This window comes from Diaphorina citri, unplaced genomic scaffold, assembly GCF_000475195.1.
Source record: "Diaphorina citri unplaced genomic scaffold, Diaci psyllid genome assembly version 1.1 scaffold793, whole genome shotgun sequence".
NCBI classification, from domain to species: domain Eukaryota; kingdom Metazoa; phylum Arthropoda; class Insecta; order Hemiptera; family Psyllidae; genus Diaphorina; species Diaphorina citri.
In genome coordinates, this window is record NW_007378225.1 from 116,958 (window position 1) to 137,779 (window position 20,822).

General features: G+C 39.7%; 1 protein-coding gene across 1 annotated transcript in view; it reads right to left on the reverse strand.

Moving 5' to 3' along the window:
• Nucleotides 1–3,872: 3,872 nt before the first annotated feature.
• The window catches only part of LOC103512122 (formin-like protein), a gene marked incomplete at its 5' end in the record, with an annotated part of 23,143 nt that continues 6,193 nt past the window's right edge, over nucleotides 3,873–20,822 (reverse strand). The window contains 3 exon segments of the mRNA XM_026825684.1: nucleotides 3,873–4,341; nucleotides 11,220–11,375; nucleotides 12,395–12,642. Coding sequence (XP_026681485.1) covers nucleotides 4,129–4,341; nucleotides 11,220–11,375; nucleotides 12,395–12,642 — 617 coding nt within the window.

Sequence of the window (20,822 nt, forward strand, 5' to 3'; positions counted from 1 at the left end):
GTGTGAACATCACACGACTTTCATTATCCTATTGAATGATGCTTATTTGAGTATTATTTTACCCTAACTTTTACCATATCTCTAACCGTTTAGTCGGTATAGCTGAAAACGGTCAAAATTCGTCCAAAAGCGGTCAAAATGGCGCCAACCGCAGCACCTATCTCAACTAAACGTTTTCTGTTGCATCCTTGTCACAGTTGTGAACTACATACCAAATTTCAAGTCTCTAGCTCATACCGTTCCCGAGATATTGTTAAACTAGACCGAAAACCGCCAAAAAGCGGTAAAATGCCGCCAAGCGTTGCACCGGTCTTAACCAAAAGTTTCGTGTCGCATCCTTGTCACATTTGACAGCTGCATGCTGGTAAAATGCCGTCAACCAATGCACCGATCTTAACCGTGTTCGTGTCGCATCCTTGTCACATTTGACAGCTACATACCAAATTTCAAGTCGCTGGCTCTTACCGTTCTCGAGATATTTTGTTTACAGTTCAAGACAACAAAGTCGTTCAAAAATTTGCAAGAACAAGGTACCTCTAGATACGAAAGAAGAAAAAAATCTCTCTCTCATGATAATGGAATATGAAAATCATTATTTGAATATTGTGGGTGAGCGGAGCGAGTAGGAAGGTCTGTGTGATGTGGGGGCTTTCCAAACCCAAAGTTCAAGTCCAACTGACTCAATATAGTCATTTACCGGAGACCAAGACTATTAATATGACCACTTCCAAATATTTGACTAGGAAACACCACGATATGAGGAAATTGAATAGTTTCTTGGAATGGTCAGATGAGAGGAACTAGATAGAGATGATTACGGCGCGCCGCTTGTTTACAACTTTATTACTTTACATGGATTGTTTTGTTTCAGATGAAGATAATTGGCTGGGAGCTAGAAGAATGTCAACTTGTCTTGGAACTTCCGAGAGTGGCGACAAAGTATACGAGAAGTAGGCAGTTATAATATGTACAGTTTTACATGCAAAGCAGATAATACCTTTGGACTTCCGGGGGAGCCTTTTAGACGTCTAAATAGGGTTCTCTGGTGGACTATTCCCTCTGGTTATTTGGTTCATAATTAGAATGGTGATTTTTTCAGACCTCTTGGAAAAAAAGCTAGTAAAAGACTAAAACGAAAACGCTTTGGATTAATCATCAGATCATAAACCTATGATGCGGCGAATCCAGACCAAGGACGAATCGATCATAACTTTCAAGTTCGGACACTCTATGAAAATTTTACGACAGGACAACTTTGAACTTCCGGTGACCATTGATGGATTTTGCTTCACATGATGACGTATTATATGTATCGTAAACACAGAGGTTTAAATAGGATTTTTTCAAGAGGTTTGATAGAGGGAACTGTAACTGCTAAGGTCTTATCGTCCCGAAATTGAAGAGACAGGATAGGAGAAAACCAGCCGTTCCGAGAACGAACATTATCCGTTCAGGATAAAATTCGCCCCGGGCGGGAATCGAACCCGCGGCTTAGCGCTTACAAGGCAGACACGCTACCAACCAAGCTAACTAGGCTTTAGGAGGAGTAAAAAAAAGTTCTACTAATAATGTCATTCCCGTTTTAAAGTGCACAATTGTATCAATACCCATACATGGGATATGTGAACCAAAGTTCCCACTAAAAAGAAGAGGTGGCCTGAGTGAATATTGGCAACAAATTGAAGTATAACATAAAGTACCAATTAAAAGCACAAGGTTAAGACACGCTACCAACCAAGCCAACTAGGCTTTAGGAGGAGTAAAAAAAGTTCTACTAATAATGTTATTCCCGTTTTAAAGTGCACAATTGTATCAATACCTATACATGGGATATGTGAACCAAAGTTCCCACTAAAAAAGAAGAGGTGGCCTGAGTGAATATTGGCAACAAATTGAAGTATAACATAAAGTACCAATTAAAGGCACAAGGTTAAGCACATGAGCCTTATCTTAAATCATATAAAATAGCTGTAATAATTGATTACTACCCATTTGTAATTAATTACTACGAGTAAAACTCCTACCAGGCCGACAGCGAAACTTGATTCCATGGGAGGTATTAACAGGTAATTTTTTTTCCCAACTTTTCGCGATTATTCATCGAATATAGGAGGTGGGTGAGATGTACTCCTATATGCATAGGCCATAAGTCAAATACCCATGTTTATCATAGTAATTTATAATCGCACCCATGGAATCAAGTAATAATTATAGTGTTTATTCATCTACGTACCTATCTACTGGCAAACTTGATATTACAGATTGGAAAGACAGCTGTTTTCCTTATTTTTCTGATTGTTTTCCGTTGTTGCGTCTCGACGTACCTATCTACTGGCAAACTTGATATTACAGATTGGAAAGACAGCTGTTTTCCTTATTTTTCTGATTGTTTTCCGTTGTTGCGTCTGATAAGAGTGTTTGCCTCTTTGGCAATAATTATCCGTTTCAGACTTGTAGTTGAATCATCCGGACATTTCAAGACTAAGAAGATAAACTCATCTATATATCATTTACATACTTATCTTCGCTTCGTCCCAAAATGGAATTAAGAAGGAGGACAGGATAGTAGAAAGCGAATCGTTCCAAACCTAATCTGTTTAGAGCAGAGGTTCTCAAACTGGGGGGGGGGTGTGGCGAAAGGACGGCAGTGGAAGCGATTGTGATTAGCTGATTAGCATATCTTCGCTTCGTCCCAAAAAGGAATTAAGAAGGAGAATAGGACAGTAGAAAGCGAATCGTTCCAAACCTAATCTGTTTAGAGGTTTCAACGTCACTTTCAACAACTAGGGTCTTCTCGTAATGGGGGTTTTAATCTTCAATGATAATCAAATCTTTTGAGAAGGCTGTGGACTGCATTATATACATACATCTGATCTAATAAAAGCATCAACTATATTCCTAATTCAATAATGAACAAACTTCAAAAGCAAATTTTACAACCGTTTATAAAAGAATAATATAAAATAGCTGCTGTCAATTGGAAAAATAACAAGTTTAACTTTAGGGGGAAAGTGTAACAAAATATTTCGTATTGGGCGATAGTAGTTGGCATAAGGAGAAAATACAAAAATAAAATTAATTAAATTAAAATGTATAACAAAATGGTAGGTAAATGAGTAAACAGTTGAAGAAATTTGGTAAAATGGGATTTTGGAGGAGTAAACGTTTTAGTATTGTGAGGTATTAAATACAATTGATATAATATTATTCTTTTGTAGCATAAGATTATTTGAAAATTAGTTTTTTTTAGGAGATTCACCAGGATTACTTATACAGACTTTCATTGTTTTGAGATTCATGATTAATCTATGATTGATGTAGGTACTCGTATGTGATAGAGGGAATGCTTCTAAGGCAATTTGGTTTTCGTGCTGTGTGGTGTTGTGAATTTGGTTTTCGAAATCGGATAGCACTGAAAATTCGATTTTTTTCGTATGTTGAACGAGAAAAGCACCGAACTCGAATAAGTAATAAAATATGAGGCAAAATAAGCACTGCTTTCTCCACTACACGCAGAAACGTGTTAGCACCACCTATTTGAAAAAAAAAAAAATAAAAAAAAAATGTGTGTTACCTCTTAGCGCCACCAAATTGTTCGGTAAATACCTCACATTAAAAGTAAAAAAAAAGAAAAGGATATAAGCCCATGCTTCGGCTGGGTTTGAACCCAATGTACTAGGAAGCAGATCCAATCTTCAGAAAAAGCTTGATCTAAGATCCCAGAGATACTCATAAACTGTAATAATATATAAAATCTTGGTTAGGTTACGGGGTAAAGGGACTTGCAGCCTTATTCCAGCAGGATAAACAAGGTGTATTCTATTCTATACCGAGAAATCTTGGTTAGGTTACGGGGTAAAGGGACTTGTAGCCTTATTCCAGCAGGATAAACAAGGTGTATTCTATTCTATACCGAGACAGGTTCAACCCGTTCCCGGTCCCCAGAACAAGCTTGATCTAAGATCCCTCGGGATTCCTTCGCCTACAGGTGGGTCCCTAGAACAAGCTTGATCTAAGATCCCTAGCGATTCTTTCGCCTACAGGCGGGTCCCCAGAACAAGCCTGATCCAAGATCCCTAGGGATTCCTTCTACAGGCGTTCATTAGGAACCTCCCGGATGGCCCCGTATCAGAATTCCAACTCCTCCATAGTCCTGGACAGTCGGTTCGAATCTATTCTTCGTCTCTGACTTCGCCTTACAGCGTCCGCGCGACGGTAAGGTTCACTCTTCAATCCCAGGAGAATATCTTCGAGAGCTCCGTTATATACTTCGTCCTGATGAAGCAGTTTCTTTTCTTGCACTTGCTTGGTTTTACTTTTCAGTTCGTTGATGACCGCCTCCTGTGATAGACAGAATGAAGAGGATATGGAGTTACGTGGGAGGTAAAAAAAAATGAGAATTATCAAGGGACAAGGTAATAAAATTCAGATAAAATAAAAATATTTCTATTAACTTAGATTTAAATTGGTGAGCCCGTAGCTTATCTTCACTAGCACTTAGGAAGTCACGTAATGGGGAGGTGGTGGGAATGTGCGGACCAGTGCATTCCCTACGTATCAGATCCATACCCTTCTCTAGCTCCGTGATGTCTACCAGGATGGTAAATTGGTTTCGACATAAAGAACGAACATAATAGAAATTTACCCACCTAATTGGATATGAATAGAGGACCTCGTTCATCCACCACTCAAACACTATCGTTTTGTAGGTCAGCATTTTAATCGATCTCAATTCAATGCACTTAACTAGACAAGTTTATGTACAGACCTACTCAATATTGCTGATATTAGCGGTGATAAGCAGATTGGAATCGTTGGATTCTATTTACTTTCATCTATGTATATAAAAAAAGGTATATAAACACGCGGTTTATGTAAACAAGATAGTTAACAAAAGCATATAATTGACAGTTATGTATATGTAATATGTATAGGATATTATGTGCTCGTTGCTTTTGTACAAAAACAAACCGACCAGTGATGAAGGGTAAGAAAAGCGAGATAATATAGGATTAAGATCAAAGAGGAAAAAAGTTTTCAAAGAGATATAGGTATCTACATAATTTGAAAAGTTGAACGCCAAAACCAAACTGTATTAATAATAAGGTGTGATAAAATGTGTATAAGTGAAGTCTTCTTCTAGCAAATGTAATCCTTACGAACTTAAATGATGGAAAAACCTACCTAAACCAGAATCAAATTTTTTGAGGTCGTCAAAACATTTAATCCCAACAAAAGAGATAACAAGGAAAATATAATGGAAAGAGCTAAGGAAAATACTTCTATAAATACGCAATGCCTACCCAAACATCACTGACGAAAAAAATATGTAGGTATAAAAAAAAAGATGTGAGGTATTCTATAAATTTAGGAAGCATTATTTGAAACAAGTTCAGCAAAAATACCCAAACATCAAGGACATGGTAATGTGACATATGGCAATAGAATTGTTGGTATTCCCAGTCAGATATTAGTAGATAATTACGAGTACAAAAGAATAAATGTAGTTTGAAGTTATGGTAGGTATTTGACCATCAAAACGACAGACACATACCTACTTGTTGAAATATGTACGAGTAATGTATTTAGTTTTTATTCGGTTGGTATTCCCAGTCAGATATTAGTAGATAATTACGAGTACAAAAGAATAAATGAAGTTGGAAGTTATGGTAGGTATTTGACCATCAAAACGACAGACACATACCTACTTGTTGAAATATGTACGAGTAATGTATTTAGTTTTTATTCCTAAAGGTTAAAAAATATTTTGTGCAAGTATAAAAAGTACAATGGACAATAAAAAATTTCCGACAAACCTTGAAACCTTCAAAATAAATAATGAAAACAAAAGATGAGTTTTCATTTCGTATCTTTGGAACAACTGCTACAATAGACTCGTGTGGTCTGTGTCGTAGCATGTCCTTTCAGTGTTTTAATAATGCTTCATTTCCCACTAGGTACTTTGAAGAGGCTTTTTTTTTCTAAAAAGATACATTTTTGAGCTATTGATTTCATGAAAAGCTAACTGTATTAGAATGAGACCCTTTGCACACTAAATTTTAATTTTCAATGATAATCAAACCTTTTGAGAAGGCTGTGGACTGCATTATACTCGTATAAGTTTTTCATATCGTATCTTTGGAACAACTGCTACAATAGACTCGTGTGGTCTGTGTCGTAGCATGTCCTTTCGGTGTTTCAATAATGCTTTATTTCCCACTAGGTACTTTGAAGAGGCTTTTTTTTCTAAAAAGATAAATTTTTGAGCTATTGATTTCATGAAAAGCTAACTGTTTTAGAATGAGACCCTTTGCACACTAAATTTTAATTTTCAATGATAATCAAACCTTTTGAGAAGGCTGTGGACTGCATTATACTCGTATAAGTACATCTGATCTAATAAAAGCATCAACTATTTTCCTAATTCAATAATGAACAAAATTCAAAAGCAAATTTTACAACCGTTTATAAAAAATATAATATAAAATAGCTGCTGTCAATTGGAAAAATAACAAGTTTAACTTTAGGGTACATCTGATCTAATAAAAGCATCAACTATTTTTCTAATTCAATAATGAACAAACTTCAAAAGCAAATTTTACAACCGTTTATAAAAAATATAATATAAAATAGCTGCTGTCAATTGGAAAAATAACAAGTTTAACTTTAGGGTTTATTCAGCTCTGTGCTAAGATTACGGAAGGCAATCTCATACGAATGGGGAAGAGACCATTGACGACATTATCAGCGTTGAAATAAAATAATTGTTAGAATTCATTAAAACAATACAGGTAGCGCTTAGCAAAACTTTGAAACTTGCCCACCAAAGTTGTAATAAGGCTGTACGAATACAACATGTCGACAAATGCTTGTAGCATATCTGCCTTGTAAGTTCTAACGCGCGGATTCGATTTCGGCCCGGGGTGGACAATATCTAATATCCTAAACAGACAAGGTTTGTTCTCGGAACGGCTGGCTTTCTCCTATCCAGTCTTCCTTTTCTCTTCGCTTCCGGAACGATAAGACCTCAGACAGTTCCCTCTATCAAACATCATTAAAAAAAAAATTCAATTATGACACTTACAAGTAGGATATACAGCAAGTAGGATGGATCTCAACTACCAAAATAAGAATAACTACCTAACTGTGATTACCAAGCCAACCCTGTTTACTGGTGATCATTCAGGCAAATCATCTCAATCTCAAGACAACAAAGTCGTTCAAAAATTTGCAAGAACAAGGTACCTCTACATACGAAAGAAGAAAAAAATCTCTCTCTCTCATGGATAATGAAATATGAAAATCATTATTTGAATATTGTGGGTGAGCGGAGCGAGTAGGAAGGTCTGTGTGATGTGGGGGCTCTCCAAACCCAAAGTTCAAGTCCAACTGACTCAATATAGTCATTTACCGGAGACCAAGACTATTAATGTGACCACTTCCAAATATTTGACTAGGAAACACCACGACATGAGGAAATTGAATAGTTTCTTGGAATGGTCAGATGAGAGGAACTAGATATTGACCACTTCCAAATATTTGACTAGGAAACACCACGACATGAGGAAATTGAATAGTTTCTTGGAATGGTCAGATGAGAGGAACTAGATAGAGATGATTACGGCGCGCCGCTTGTTTACAACTTTATTACTTTACATGGATTGTTTTGTTTCAGATGAAGATAATTGGCTGGGAGCTAGACTCTTGCACTTGCTTCGTTTTGCTTTTCAGCTCGTTGATAACCGCCTCCTGTGATAGACAGAATGAAGAGGATATGGAGTTACGTGGGAGGTAAAAAAAATGAGAATTATCAAGGGACAAGGTAATAAAATTCAGATAAAATAAAAATATTTCTATTAACTTAGATTTAAATTGGTGAGCCAGACAGAATGAAGAGGATATGGAGTTATGGGGGAGTTGAAAACGATGAGAATTATCAAGGGACAAGGTAAAGTTAAACAGCATTTATTTTTAGTCCGTCCTCCCTTTACTATTACAATAGTAATAAAAAGGTATAAGGGACGGACTATTGTATTCGCCTCGGATAATTGGCTGGGAGCTAGAAGAATGTCAACTTGTCTTGGAACTTCCGAGAGTGGCGACAAAGTTTACGAGAAGTAGGCAGTTATATGTACAGTTTTACATGCAAAGCAGATAATACCTTTGGACTTCCGGGGGAGCCTTTTAGACGTCTAAATAGGGTTCTCTGGTGGACTATTCCCTCTGGTTATTTGGTTCATAATTAGAATGGTGATTTTTTCAGACCTCTTGGAAAAAAAGCTAGTAAAAGACTAAAACGAAAACGCTTTGGATTAATCATCAGATCATAAAGGAGCTAGAAGAATGTCAACTTGTCTTGGAACTTCCGAGAGTGGCGACAAAGTATACGAGAAGTAGGCAGTTATAATATGTACAGTTTTACATGCAAAGCAGATAATACCTTTGGACTTCCGGGGGAGCCTTTTAGACGTCTAAATAGGCCCTAAGGGTTCTCTGGTGGACTATTCCCTTTGGTTATTTGGTTCATAGTTAGAATGGTGATTTTTTCAGACCTCTTGGAAAAAAAGCTAGTGTACAGTTTTACATGCAAAGCAGATAATCTTTGTACTTCCGGGGGAGCCTTTTAGACGTCTAAATAGGCCATAAGGGTTCTCTGGTGGACTATTCCCTTTGGTTATTTGGTTCATAGTTAGAATGGTGATTTTTTCAGACCTCTTGGAAAAAAAGCAAGTAAAAGACTAAAACGAAAACGCTTTAGATTAATCATCAGATCATAAACCTATGATGCGGCGAATCCAGACCAAGGACGGATCGATCATAACTTTCAAGTTCGGACACCCTATGAAAATTTTACGACAGGACAACTTTGAACTTCCGGTGACCATTGATGGATTTTGCTTCACATGATGACGTATTATATGTATCGTCAGATCATAAACCTATGATGCGGCGAATCCAGACCAAGGACGAATCGATCATAACTTTCAAGTTCGGACACTCTATGAAAATTTTACGACAGGACAACTTTGAACTTCCGGTGACCATTGATGGATTTTGCTTCACATGATGACGTATTATATGTATCGTATTGGTGAGCTTTCGATACCATTCAGGACTCATCGTCAGACCAAGATATATGTAGACTCTATCGCAACAGGAGTAGAAGTGAGAAAATTATATGTCCATAAGGTTTTCTTATATGCGTAAGGTATTATTCACATCAGATCTATAATTTACTGTTTGAATTTTTGACGATGTGGAATGCTTCAAGGACAAGGGAATATTTAACAGCATTTTATTTATTCATTCATACTGTTTTCGTTGGTTATATTTGTTTGTAATTTACTTATTTTGAAGTGCATACAATATAGGCAAATTGATATAAAATTTAATAATGACAACACCTCATTACATTACAAACACTGGAGAACTATGACCCAAGAAAGAAGAAATTGCAAAACGCTAAAATTACAATTCAATATCTGGTTTTTAAAATCCACAATTTAATCAATTTCTTTTCCTAACAGATCCAACATGGATACATTGGAAATCACCTCTAACTCGGACAGAACAGACAAATAGAAGACACTACGCTTAACTTACGATATAACAGATTACAAGAACTAAAATTCAATTTCAAATTACTCGCAAATATACGGACTACGTGTCATATCGATAGGAATGAGACACTATGTTAAACAAACTTTAAAAGATAAGAAAGAAGTTAATAAAATGACAAAACCCAAAAAAACCTTCATTTGACAGCTGATGGGCATTCCAAAACGAAGCTGAAACACAAGTTAAACCAGCCAGCAACAACATAACTGACAGGGGCAAATAAGTTAAAGAATTCCAATCATTAAACTCAAAGTAACAATATTAGACTCAAAGGAACACATGTTATAAGCGATTATTTCATCGAAAGAAATTCGGAACGTAATTATCAGGTTGGAAATGTGGACAGAAAACAAACACAAGAGAGACAGACGTTAATTGAAACTGGAACGCCAATTACATATATCTCGGTTGAATGTAGCACTCTTTTTTTTAAGAAAAGGCGGAAAAAAGCTAAAAGATCAAACCGAAGACTTGAAAGTTAAACATAACAAAAGCATGCGGAATAATGACGTCACTAGGTAGTACCTATCAGGGGGGCAGGGGGGAGGGCTCCCCAGAGAGAGGGGCAAAGTAACACTATTAGACTCAAAGGAACACATGTTATAAGCGATTATTTCATCAGAAAGAAATTCGGAACGTGATTATCAGGTTGGAAATGTGGACAGAAAACAAACACAAGAGAGACAGACGTTCATTGAAACTGGAACGCCAATTATATCTCGGTTGAATGTAGCACTCTTTTTTAAGAACAGGCGGAAAAAAGCTAAAAGATCAAACAGAAGACTTGAAAGTTAAACATAACAAAAGCATGCGAAATAATGACGTCACTATGTAGTACCTATCAGGGGGCAGGGGGGGAGGGTTCCGATATATTCTCATAGTACGGAATAGGCAGAAGGCAGCAAACGTCGGAATATCTAGAAATTAAAACACATTATAGAGGATTTGAAAGATTTGTCTTCAGTAAATTGAGAATCAACATTCACGATTCATGTGGCGCCCTTACAAAACAAGTATTAACAGAGAATAATGTTCAATACTCAATACTGTATAATCTACACCATTTCACAATGGTTAGAAACTTTAGGAAGTCCAAGACTGCATCGGGGAAAAATAACTTTTTACTGAATCGTATGTAATGTACAATGCCTAAAGATGGTTCGTTCATCTATTCAACTATGTACTACAAGATCAATTCTATTCATTTATATTCAAATTATGGTGAAATTTCTGTTTTCACCTGGCGTCCGTTTTTTTTTTTTTTTTTTTTTTTTTTTTTTTACTTTTTACACTTTTTTCTTTTTTTTTTTTTTTTTGGCTGGGTTTTTCTTTCTTCCTGCGGTCATGACTATTACACCTTTCTTCTTGTTGTTTTAGCGGCTTCAGCTTTCGCCGAATGGTGATGGCAGAATAAAGAAAGATATCTTTTTGTATCAGCCATAGACCGGGGTTTCGAGCTATGTTTCATTATCTGAACCGCAGTCAACCATTGTAAGGACTTGTGCTTGTTCTAAAGCAGAGAGAAAGAACCCTTTGAACAGCTGCCAGTTAGCTAGGATGGTTAGAATTTCTTCCCTTAGACCTTTCTCCCCATGACTCACTTGTTGTTTCTTCTGGTTCAATTTATTCTTGGCCGCAACTTGCTGCTGTTGTTGCGGTGAATTGCCGTTGATTGCCGCTTCTCTGGCCGCAGCTTCTAGCCGCTTCCTGGTCTCATTCTCTTGGTCTGCTACTCGGAATGCTTTGATAAACCGCACCTGTTGGAAAAAAAACCATTATTATTTTTTCATGACATTTCAGAGAGGGAGCCGTAACTATTGAGGTCTTAGGCATGTAGCACATTGAAATCGTAGTCGCTTGACTCTTAGTAGAGCGTAATCACCTGAACAACTAAACCTATGCAAAAAAACAAGTCTATAGAGAGCCTCTACAATTTCAATAGGTTTAGTTTTTCAGGTGAATACGCTCCCGATGTGAGAAGAGCCTTATCTGTGTTATATCTCAGTTAAATGCCTACTGTTGTAAAATTATATGTTTTTTTGCAGTTTTCAGTATTTAATTTTTGTATTATAATAATCCTTATTATTTCCCCGTATTTATCTATTTATTGTCTATTTATTTTCCTTGTCCTGCATTTTGAAAATTTAATTGTCTATGATTCCTTTCGGCTTTGATATTAGCTATGATTTATATTAATTTATTTATTTATTTTTAAGTATCGTACCTACTTGTTCCCTTTTTATTATTATTATTATTTACAAATTTTCGTTTATAAATTATGTATGATGTTTATCCCCCATCCAGATTTTAATCAAACGTTTGAGTCTTACGATGCATAGTGGTTACCTTCCATTCAGGAGTCTATTATTATCACTTTGTATCTTTGTAACCTACTTATGTACCTATGATAATATTGATGGAGCCTTATCGTCACGAAATCGAAGAGAAGAAAGCCAGCCTTTCTGAGAACGAACCTTATCTGATAAAGTCTGCCCTGGGCGAGAATCGAACTCGCGACCTAGCGCTTACAAGGTAGGCGTGCTACTTTCCAAGCTACCTAAGCTTTTTCTTTCATTCAAAGATTGCACCTTGGAACCGCTTTCGCATTACTTCAAGGAATATTCTTTTACATCCATGCCTATCCCAAAACGGAAGAGTTCGGTCAGAAATTTCCGCCCTGGCCGGGATTCGAACCCAGCACTTCCAGGTTGAGAGTCAGTGCTCTTGACCACTCAGCCACAGAGGTGGACAAGCTATCTAGGCTGACATGACTTACCAGGAGTGGGAAGAAGGCATTGGCGTCTGTGCCGCGAGCCGGCTCTCCAAACGCTTCCACACAATCCTTGAACGCTTCCACTGCCGCAGTTGCGTCCTGCCGTAGTCGTCGTAGCTTATCTTCACTAGCGGTCAGGAAGTCACGGAGTGGGGAGGTGGTGGGAATGTGCGGACCAGTGCATTCCCTACGTATCAGATCCATACCCTTCTCTAGCTCCGTGATGTCTACCAGGATGTTCTCGATACAGACTGGAATTAGGAATAATTTTCGTTTTCAAATAAGAGACTACAGGCTACAGACATCAGAAATGAAGTACCTAAGAAGAGCGATAGGAAAGACAAAAAGAGACAAAATAAGAAATACGGTTCAAGAATCAGAGAAGACACAGAACAAATAGAAATCAATAGACAGATAGAGAAAAAATTGAAATTGTTCAGCCATGTGAATAGAATGCAGAAGAAAAGGTGGAAGGATTGTGTGAATCAAGACCTGGTTGAGAAAATTTATCAGGACATGAGGTACACAAAGCGGCTCCCTGGAAGGGACTGACAAACGCCGACCCTACTTAAGTAAGAAAAGGTTAGGAAGAAGTAGATTTGAAAATTTGACTACATAATAATCGAGCTCTAAGGGTTAGATGGTAGAGAACGCGTGAGAAAATTTATCAGGACATGAGGTACACAAAGCGGCTCCCTGGAAGGGACTTAAGTAAGAAAAGGCTAGGAAGAAGTAGATTTGAAAATTTGACTACATAATAATCGAGCTCTAAGGGTTAGATGGTAGAGAACGCCTCCTGCGATAACCTCGCATTTTTTTTTCAACATAAAGGTGCGTTTTTACTAACGCGACTTTTGTCGCGCGACAAAAGTCGCATAGTGGAAACGTGTCGCGCGACACGAGAAAAAGTCGTGCGACCATGCGATTTCTATCCGATGAAAAGGTGGATTTCCACCAACGCGACCTCTGTCGTGCGACAAAATCGCGCGACAATGTCGCGCGACGTCACCTGTTTTCACTTGCAACAAGTCCGGATCAAAGGAATGTCGCGTAGCAATGCCAGTGAAATGCACATGAAATAACTGCGCCGCATTTTTTTTTGTAATTTTTCGGTCTACACATTCACACATCCTAGGGGATGAAGGTTAACACGAAAAGAATGAGGAACAGGGCCGCAAGCGCAGTTTTCAGTATTTAATTTTTGTATTAATAATCCTTATTATTTCCCCGTATTTATCTATTTATTTTATTGTCTATTTATTTTCCTTGTCCTGTATTTTGAAAATTTAATTGTCTATGATTCCTTTCGGCTTTGATATTAGCTATGATTTATATTAATTTATTTATTTTTAGGTATCGTACCTACTTGTTCCCTTTTTATTATTATTAGTATTATTATTTACAAATTTTCGTTTATAAATTGTGTATGATGTTTATCCCCCATCCAGATTTTAATCAAACGTTTGAGTCTTACAATGCATAGTGGTTACCTTCCATTCAGGAGTCTATTATTATCACTTTGTAACCTACTTATGTACCCATGATAATATTGATGTCAAATAAAACATTGCCCACATATTATAACTACAATAAAATTATATACTGTCATCATTCTCGACTCACCTGAAGCGGCTTTCTCCAAAGACGTCAGCTCGGAGTCGAAGTTCATCAGTTCGGGCATCTTACATCGGACCGTATCCACAATGAAGTGCAGCAGCGACAGTCGCCTATCCGGTGTCTTGGTGTCGGGCACTGCGTCCAAACTCTGCAGCCGGAACCCGTAGGCTGGGCCCCGCCTGGCACTGTTCAGGTAGTTGCCGAACGCCAAGACCACTTCTAGGAGGGAGCGGAGCTTGCGTGAGGACCGTGTGGAACAGGAGGCCGCGTGTAGGGAACGGACTTGCTGGAAGAGAGAAACCCGGGGGTTCGGGGTTTGAGATAAACTAAGCTTTTTTTTTATCCTTACTGTTTTTTATCACCAAAAGAATATACCTACTGAGATTCTTTGGGATCGAGTGGATTGGATCACATGCCTTCAGGCACACTCCATTTGTCAAGGGTCTAGATTTTCCTTGTCCTTGGGATCAATTTAATTTGAAGAAATAAGAGAGCTTCTTGACAAATTTTGTGGCTTTTACTATCAAATATCAGCATCATCAATTCACACTGATAATACCGCTACTGGTCGCTACTTGATTACAGTAGCTACTCAATTGTCTTCGTGAGGCCGAGTGCACTCCGAACTCCAAGCACAGAGCCGGAAAAACTTCGATCCCGCCGGAGGCCGCGTGCAGGGAACGGACTTGCTGGAAGAGAGAAACCCGGGGGTTCGGGGTTTGAGATAAACCAAGCTTTTTTTTATCCTTACTGTTTTTTATCACCAAAAGAATATACCTACTAATGAGACTGAGATTCTTTGGGATCGAATGGATTGGATCACATGCCTTCAGGCACACTCCATTTGTCAAGGGTCTAGATTCTAGATTTTCCTTGTCCTTGGGATCAATTTAATTTGAAGAAATAAGAGAGCTTTTTGACAAATTTTGTGGCTTTTACTATCAAATATCAATTCTTATCTACTCGTATCATCAATTCACACTGATAATACCGCTACGGGTCGCTACTTGATTACAGTAGCTACTCAATTGTCCTCGTGAGGCCGAGTGCACTCCGAACTCCAAGCACAGAGCCGAAAAAACTTCGATCCCGCCGGAAATCGAACCCGGAACCTCCGGCGTGATACCCACTCGGCCACGGAAGTTGCTCTAATAAATCGTTTTGTACTAACCGGTGTAATGAGTTGTATATTGTCATTGAAGTTAGCCATGTAGCTCATGATGCTCAGTTTGGTAGAAATCCTCTCCACTTTGGTAAGCTGAAGTAAGAACTTGTCTTCTTCTGTTAGGAGATTCACATCCTTCTTCTCTGCTAATCATAGGTCAACCACGACAGTTGAAAAAAAGAAAGAACACTAATGAAAAACGAAAAAGATAGACAGATTGAGGGGAAATGTAACAAGAGAGGTGGTTTTGTCGTCCCGAAATCGAAGGTAGAAGGCGGACAGGATAAGAGAAGGTTCCATGAACGCACCTTAACTAAGGTTGCCTCGAACAAGAGTCACACCTGCGATCTAATACTTACAAGGTGGTCCCTACCTTTGGTACCTGCCTCGGTGGTGTAGTGGTCAAGACGCTCGCCTGGTAAACCGGAGGGCATGGGTTCGATCCCAGCCGAGGTATAGAATTTTATCCTGAATATAGCTAATTTGACCTCAGTAATAGTAGTAGCCTACTGCTGAAGTAAAGGGACTTTTCAGTCCTATGCGAGCAGTATAAATAAGCGCTATTATTACCTTCCAAGCTAAATAGGCTGGTCTTTCACTCTATGGACCCATGTCCGGAAATGCTTCCTCTCTGACTTTGTTCAACACTCCGACTTTGTTCAACATTGCTCCGGATTTCACCTAATCTTGTTCACCTATCCATTGGTTCCAGGTTCAAATCTCGGCCTATCTGGACAATGTGTTTGATGTGGCCGCTCTCATGGAGGATAGTGAAACTAAGACTGCCGCCCTGGAGAAAGTTGCTGAACTGGAGGATGAACTAGGACATGTGAGTATATCAACTGGGAAGCAGCATTGTCCAGATGGTCACCCATCGGGAAATCAACCATGCACATTGTTACTGAACTTGAGTGATTCATCGGGAAAGTCACCCATCGGGAAATCAACCATGCTCAACGTTACTGAACTTGAGTGATTCATCGGGAATATCCCGTCGCTTTTCTCCTGACTTCGGGAGACACCAATGGGAATGATGGATTCAACAACGTATCTATTACCAATGGATCACACTATATCTAGCTTTTAAGTTCAACATTTTAAATACTCGTATGTACATTGCTCCGGATTTCGCCTAATCTTGTTCCCCTATCCATTGGTTCCAGGTTCAAATCTCGGCCTATCTGGACAATGTGTTTGATGTGGCCGCTCTCATGGAGGATAGTGAAACTAAGACTGCCGCCCTGGAGAAAGTTGCTGAACTGGAGGATGAACTAGGACATGTGAGTATATCAACTGACTCAGTCTGACTGAGACCGGGAAGCAGCATTGTCCAGGTGGTCAGGTCACCCATCAGGAAATCAACCATGCACAACGTTACTGAACTTGAGTGATTCATCGGGAATATCCCGTCGCTTTTCTCCCGACTTCGGGAGACACCATTGGGAATGATGGATTCAACAACGTATCTATTACCAATGGATCACACTATATCTAGCTTTTAAGTTCAACATTTTAAATACTCGTAAGTATGTGAAACTTTAGTGTGAATGTAAAACTGTGCTCTTTTGGAGGGTCTATATTTTTTATGATTTCCTCAGTAAATCAATTAGAATAGAATAATAATGTTTTATTTGTAATATTATGTTACAAATGGAAAGGTAGATTCGTAGAAGCTTATCCCATCCTTTAGGGCTGTTTGCCCCTACACCTAAGCCTCGGATTGGACTTTTTGTGTATGGAGTTAATGGGAAGGTAAATCAATTTAATTGATACTAATATCATGTTTTTAGGCTCACGAACGTCTAGCAGAATTCGAGCGCGAGTCCATGGCTCAGCTGTCAGCTTTGGAATCTGCGCTAGGCGCTGCTAGAGCGGAGAGGGATGAGGCTGCGCAGTGTAAACGCGCCTTTGAAGAGGAAGTGGCCACACTGAGGCGTGTGGTGAACGAAACTCAGCAGGAGAGTCAGAGTAGACAGTCGATGCTTGAGGAGAAAATACAGGAGCTTATATCCAGAACTCTGCCGCGCGATTCCGGTAAGTAGAATGAAATCGATATTGAACCGAAACAACGACTGAGATCTTATCGTTCCGAAATCGAAAAGGAAAGAAAGAGAGGATAGTAGAAAACCAGCCGTAAAGAAAGGATAGTATAGAACTATAGAAAACGAACCTTACCTGTTTAGGATAAAGTCCGTACCGGGCGGGAATCGAACCTTCAACCTGGCTCTTACAAAGCAGGCGCGCCAAGCTCTAGGCTAACGCGCTAACCTCCAGGCTTTCCCAACCTCCGGGTATGGAGATGGCACTCCATCGAAATCGGTTCCATTTCCCGAAAGGAAAACACACCTTCCCTATATTGATTAATCCAGGTTCGAATAATCAACAGAATAATCAAACTCGGTGATGCAGTGAACGCGTTGGACTTTGGATCTGTAGGTTGGTGGTCCCAGTCAAGACATAAAATTTATCTAGTTGTAATAATTGAGGAACGACATGTGAAACAAGCGTTTAAGTATGCTTAACACAGTTAAAAATTCCTTTTTATTTCAGGTTCGAGTACTAGCAGCGGCGTGTCCAGTTGTTCTTCCTCCTCTTCAGGTTCCTCCTCCACGAGTGTCTCTCCCCCTCCCCCCGCACCTCCCCCACCTGCAGATCGGAAGAGCGTCGTGTAGGGAACCCCCCCCCCACCCCTCCTCTAGTCCGGGACCCCTCCCCTGGCGGGTATGATGCGCCTGCGCCTGACGGAGCTATGGACCATCAAGCGGAAGGTTCAGGACCAAGTACAAGTTACCCCACGCTCAATTGGATTTGGTAAAAGACCCCAAAGGGTGGTAGGAGAGAAAGCCGAATTTTTTTTTTTTTTTTTTTTTTTTTTTTTTTTTTTTTTTTTTTTTTAAAAAAAAGATAGTGTTTCCCTACCGTTTTTCTTTCGTAGCAATGAAACAACTACTACATTAGATCCATCCCGTTGTATGTCCCTCATCAGATGGGCGAAAAGAGGCACAATGCTTCCCCATTCAGGTGCTGGATCTAAACGAGAACGCCAGAAACGGTTGAAATATTTGCTTTTGCAAATCGAGTTCTTTTTCTTTTTGATGGTGGGGATTGAACCCAAGACCTTCTGCATAGCAAACTAGCGCGTAACCATGTCCTCGGTTTCTATCAAATAAGTACATACGTAGAAGTTGTGATTGAACATTGAAGTTAGTGAAGTGGCTAGTTGAAGTTCTTATACGATGTCGAAATATAAGTTCATATGATTAAGCATAATATGACTATGTACAACCATCTCGCTGGTCACTAACACATCTCCCCCGTTCGGTTTACAGGTTCGAGGCACGATATTCAGTGAGCTGGACGACGACCGTCTGTTCTCGGTGATAGACTTTGGCGAGTTCGAGGAGAAGTTCAAGAGTTCATATGATTAAGTATAATATGACTATGTACAACCATCTCGCTGGTCACTAACACATCTCCCCCATTTGGTTCACAGGTTCGAGGCACGATATTCAGTGAGCTGGACGACGACCGTCTGTTCTCGGTGATAGACTTTGGCGAGTTCGAGGAGAAGTTCAAGCTGACCACACAGGGCAGACCAGGGGGTGGTGGCGATATAGATGAGGGAGACGGGTTGAGCACATTCCCCAGCAAGCGGTTCAAGAAACCCGAGAGTGTGAGCCTGCTCGAGCATACGAGACTGAGAAATATAGGTGAGTTGAGTGCTACATTAGACTCTTATGGTCTGTGTCGTAGCATAACCACACAGGGTAGACCTGGTGGTGGTGGCGATATAGATGAGGGAGACGGGTTGAGCACATTCCCCAGCAAGCGGTTCAAGAAACCCGAGAGTGTGAGCCTGCTCGAGCATACGAGACTGAGAAATATAGGTGAGTTGAGTGCTACATTAGACTCTTATGGTCTGTGTCGTAGCATGTCCACACAGGGTAGACCAGGGGGTGGTGGCGATATAGATGAGGGAGACGGGTTGAGCACATTCCCCAGCAAGCGGTTCAAGAAACCCGAGAGTGTGAGCCTGCTCGAGCATACGAGACTGAGAAATATAGGTGAGTTGAGTGCTACATTAGACTCTTATGGTCTGTGTCGTAGCATAACCACACAGGGTAGACCGGGCGGTGGGGGCGATATAGATGATCGGGAGACGGATTGAGCACATTCCCCAGCAAGCAATTCAAGAAACCCGAGAGCGATTAATCTTTGAGAAACTAACGTTGAAACTTTTTCACTTTGTTTTCAGCAATATCGAGGCGAAAGCTAGACCTTCCTGTGGAGCGAATCATATCGGCAGTTTATAGAGGATTTGAAAGATCTGTCTTCAGTAAACTGAGAATCAACATTCACGATTCATGTGGCGCCCTTACAAAACAAGTATTAACAGAGAATAATATTCAATAGTGTACAATCTACATCATTTCACAATGGTTAAGAACTTTAAGGAGCTTAAAAATCCACCGGGGAAAAATAACTATATAACTATTACCTGAATCCTACGTACAATGCCTGAAGTTAGTTCATCTATTCAACCACTACAAGATTCATTCTATTCATTAGGCCAGCCACTATCAGGTAGTCCTGACAGGCGGACCTTTTCAGCCGTAACTGTCAGGTCTACTTGATTGTGTGTGCTCGTCAGGTATCAGGTAGACCTGACACGCGGACCTGATAGCCTTAGGCCAGCCACTCGCTTTCCGGTAGACCTGACGACAGGTACACCTGATCAGGTCTACCTGATAGTGTGTGTGTGTGCTCACCAGGTGTCAGGTACACCTGATCAGGTGCCTTATATTAAAATTATAGTCCCATCTCATGAAATTTCAGTTTGTAGCGTAGCGAAGTCCGGTATTTATGGTTAATAAATCTTTCTCCCCATAACTCACCTGTTGTTTCTTCTGGTTCAATTTATTCTTGGCCGCAACTTGCTGCTGTTGTTGCGGTGAATTGCCGTTGATTGCCGCTTCTCTGGCCGCAGCTTCTAGCCGCTTCCTGGTCTCATTCTCTTGGTCTGCTACTCGGAATGCTTTGATAAACCGCACCTGTTGGAAAAAAAACCATTATTATTTTTTCATGACATTTCAGTGCTTAATCATATGAACTTATATCTATTTCGACATCATATAAGAACTTCAACTAGCCACTTCACTAACTTCAATGTTCAATCACAACTTCTACGTATGTACTTATTTGATAGAGACCGAGGACATGGTTACGCGCTAATTTGCTATGCAGAACGTCTTGGATTCAATCCCCACCATCAAAAAGAAAAAAGAACTCGATTTGCAAAAGCAAATATTTCAACCGTTTCTGGCGTTCTCGTGTAGATCCAGCACCTAAATGGGGAAGCATTGTGCTTCTTTTCGCCCATCTGATGAGGGACATACAACGGGATGGATCTAATGTAATAGTTGTTTCATTGCTACGAAAGAAAAACGGTAGGGAAACACTATCTTTAAAAAAACTAAAAGAAAAATACCAATAAAACTCACTTGGTTTGGTTTGAGAGCGATCCAATTGAGCGTGGGTAACTTGTACTTGGTCTGAACCTTCCGCTTGATGGTCATAGCTCCGTCAGGCGCAGGCATCATACCCGCCAGGGGAGGGGGTCCCGGGACTAGAGGAGGGGGTGGGGGAGGA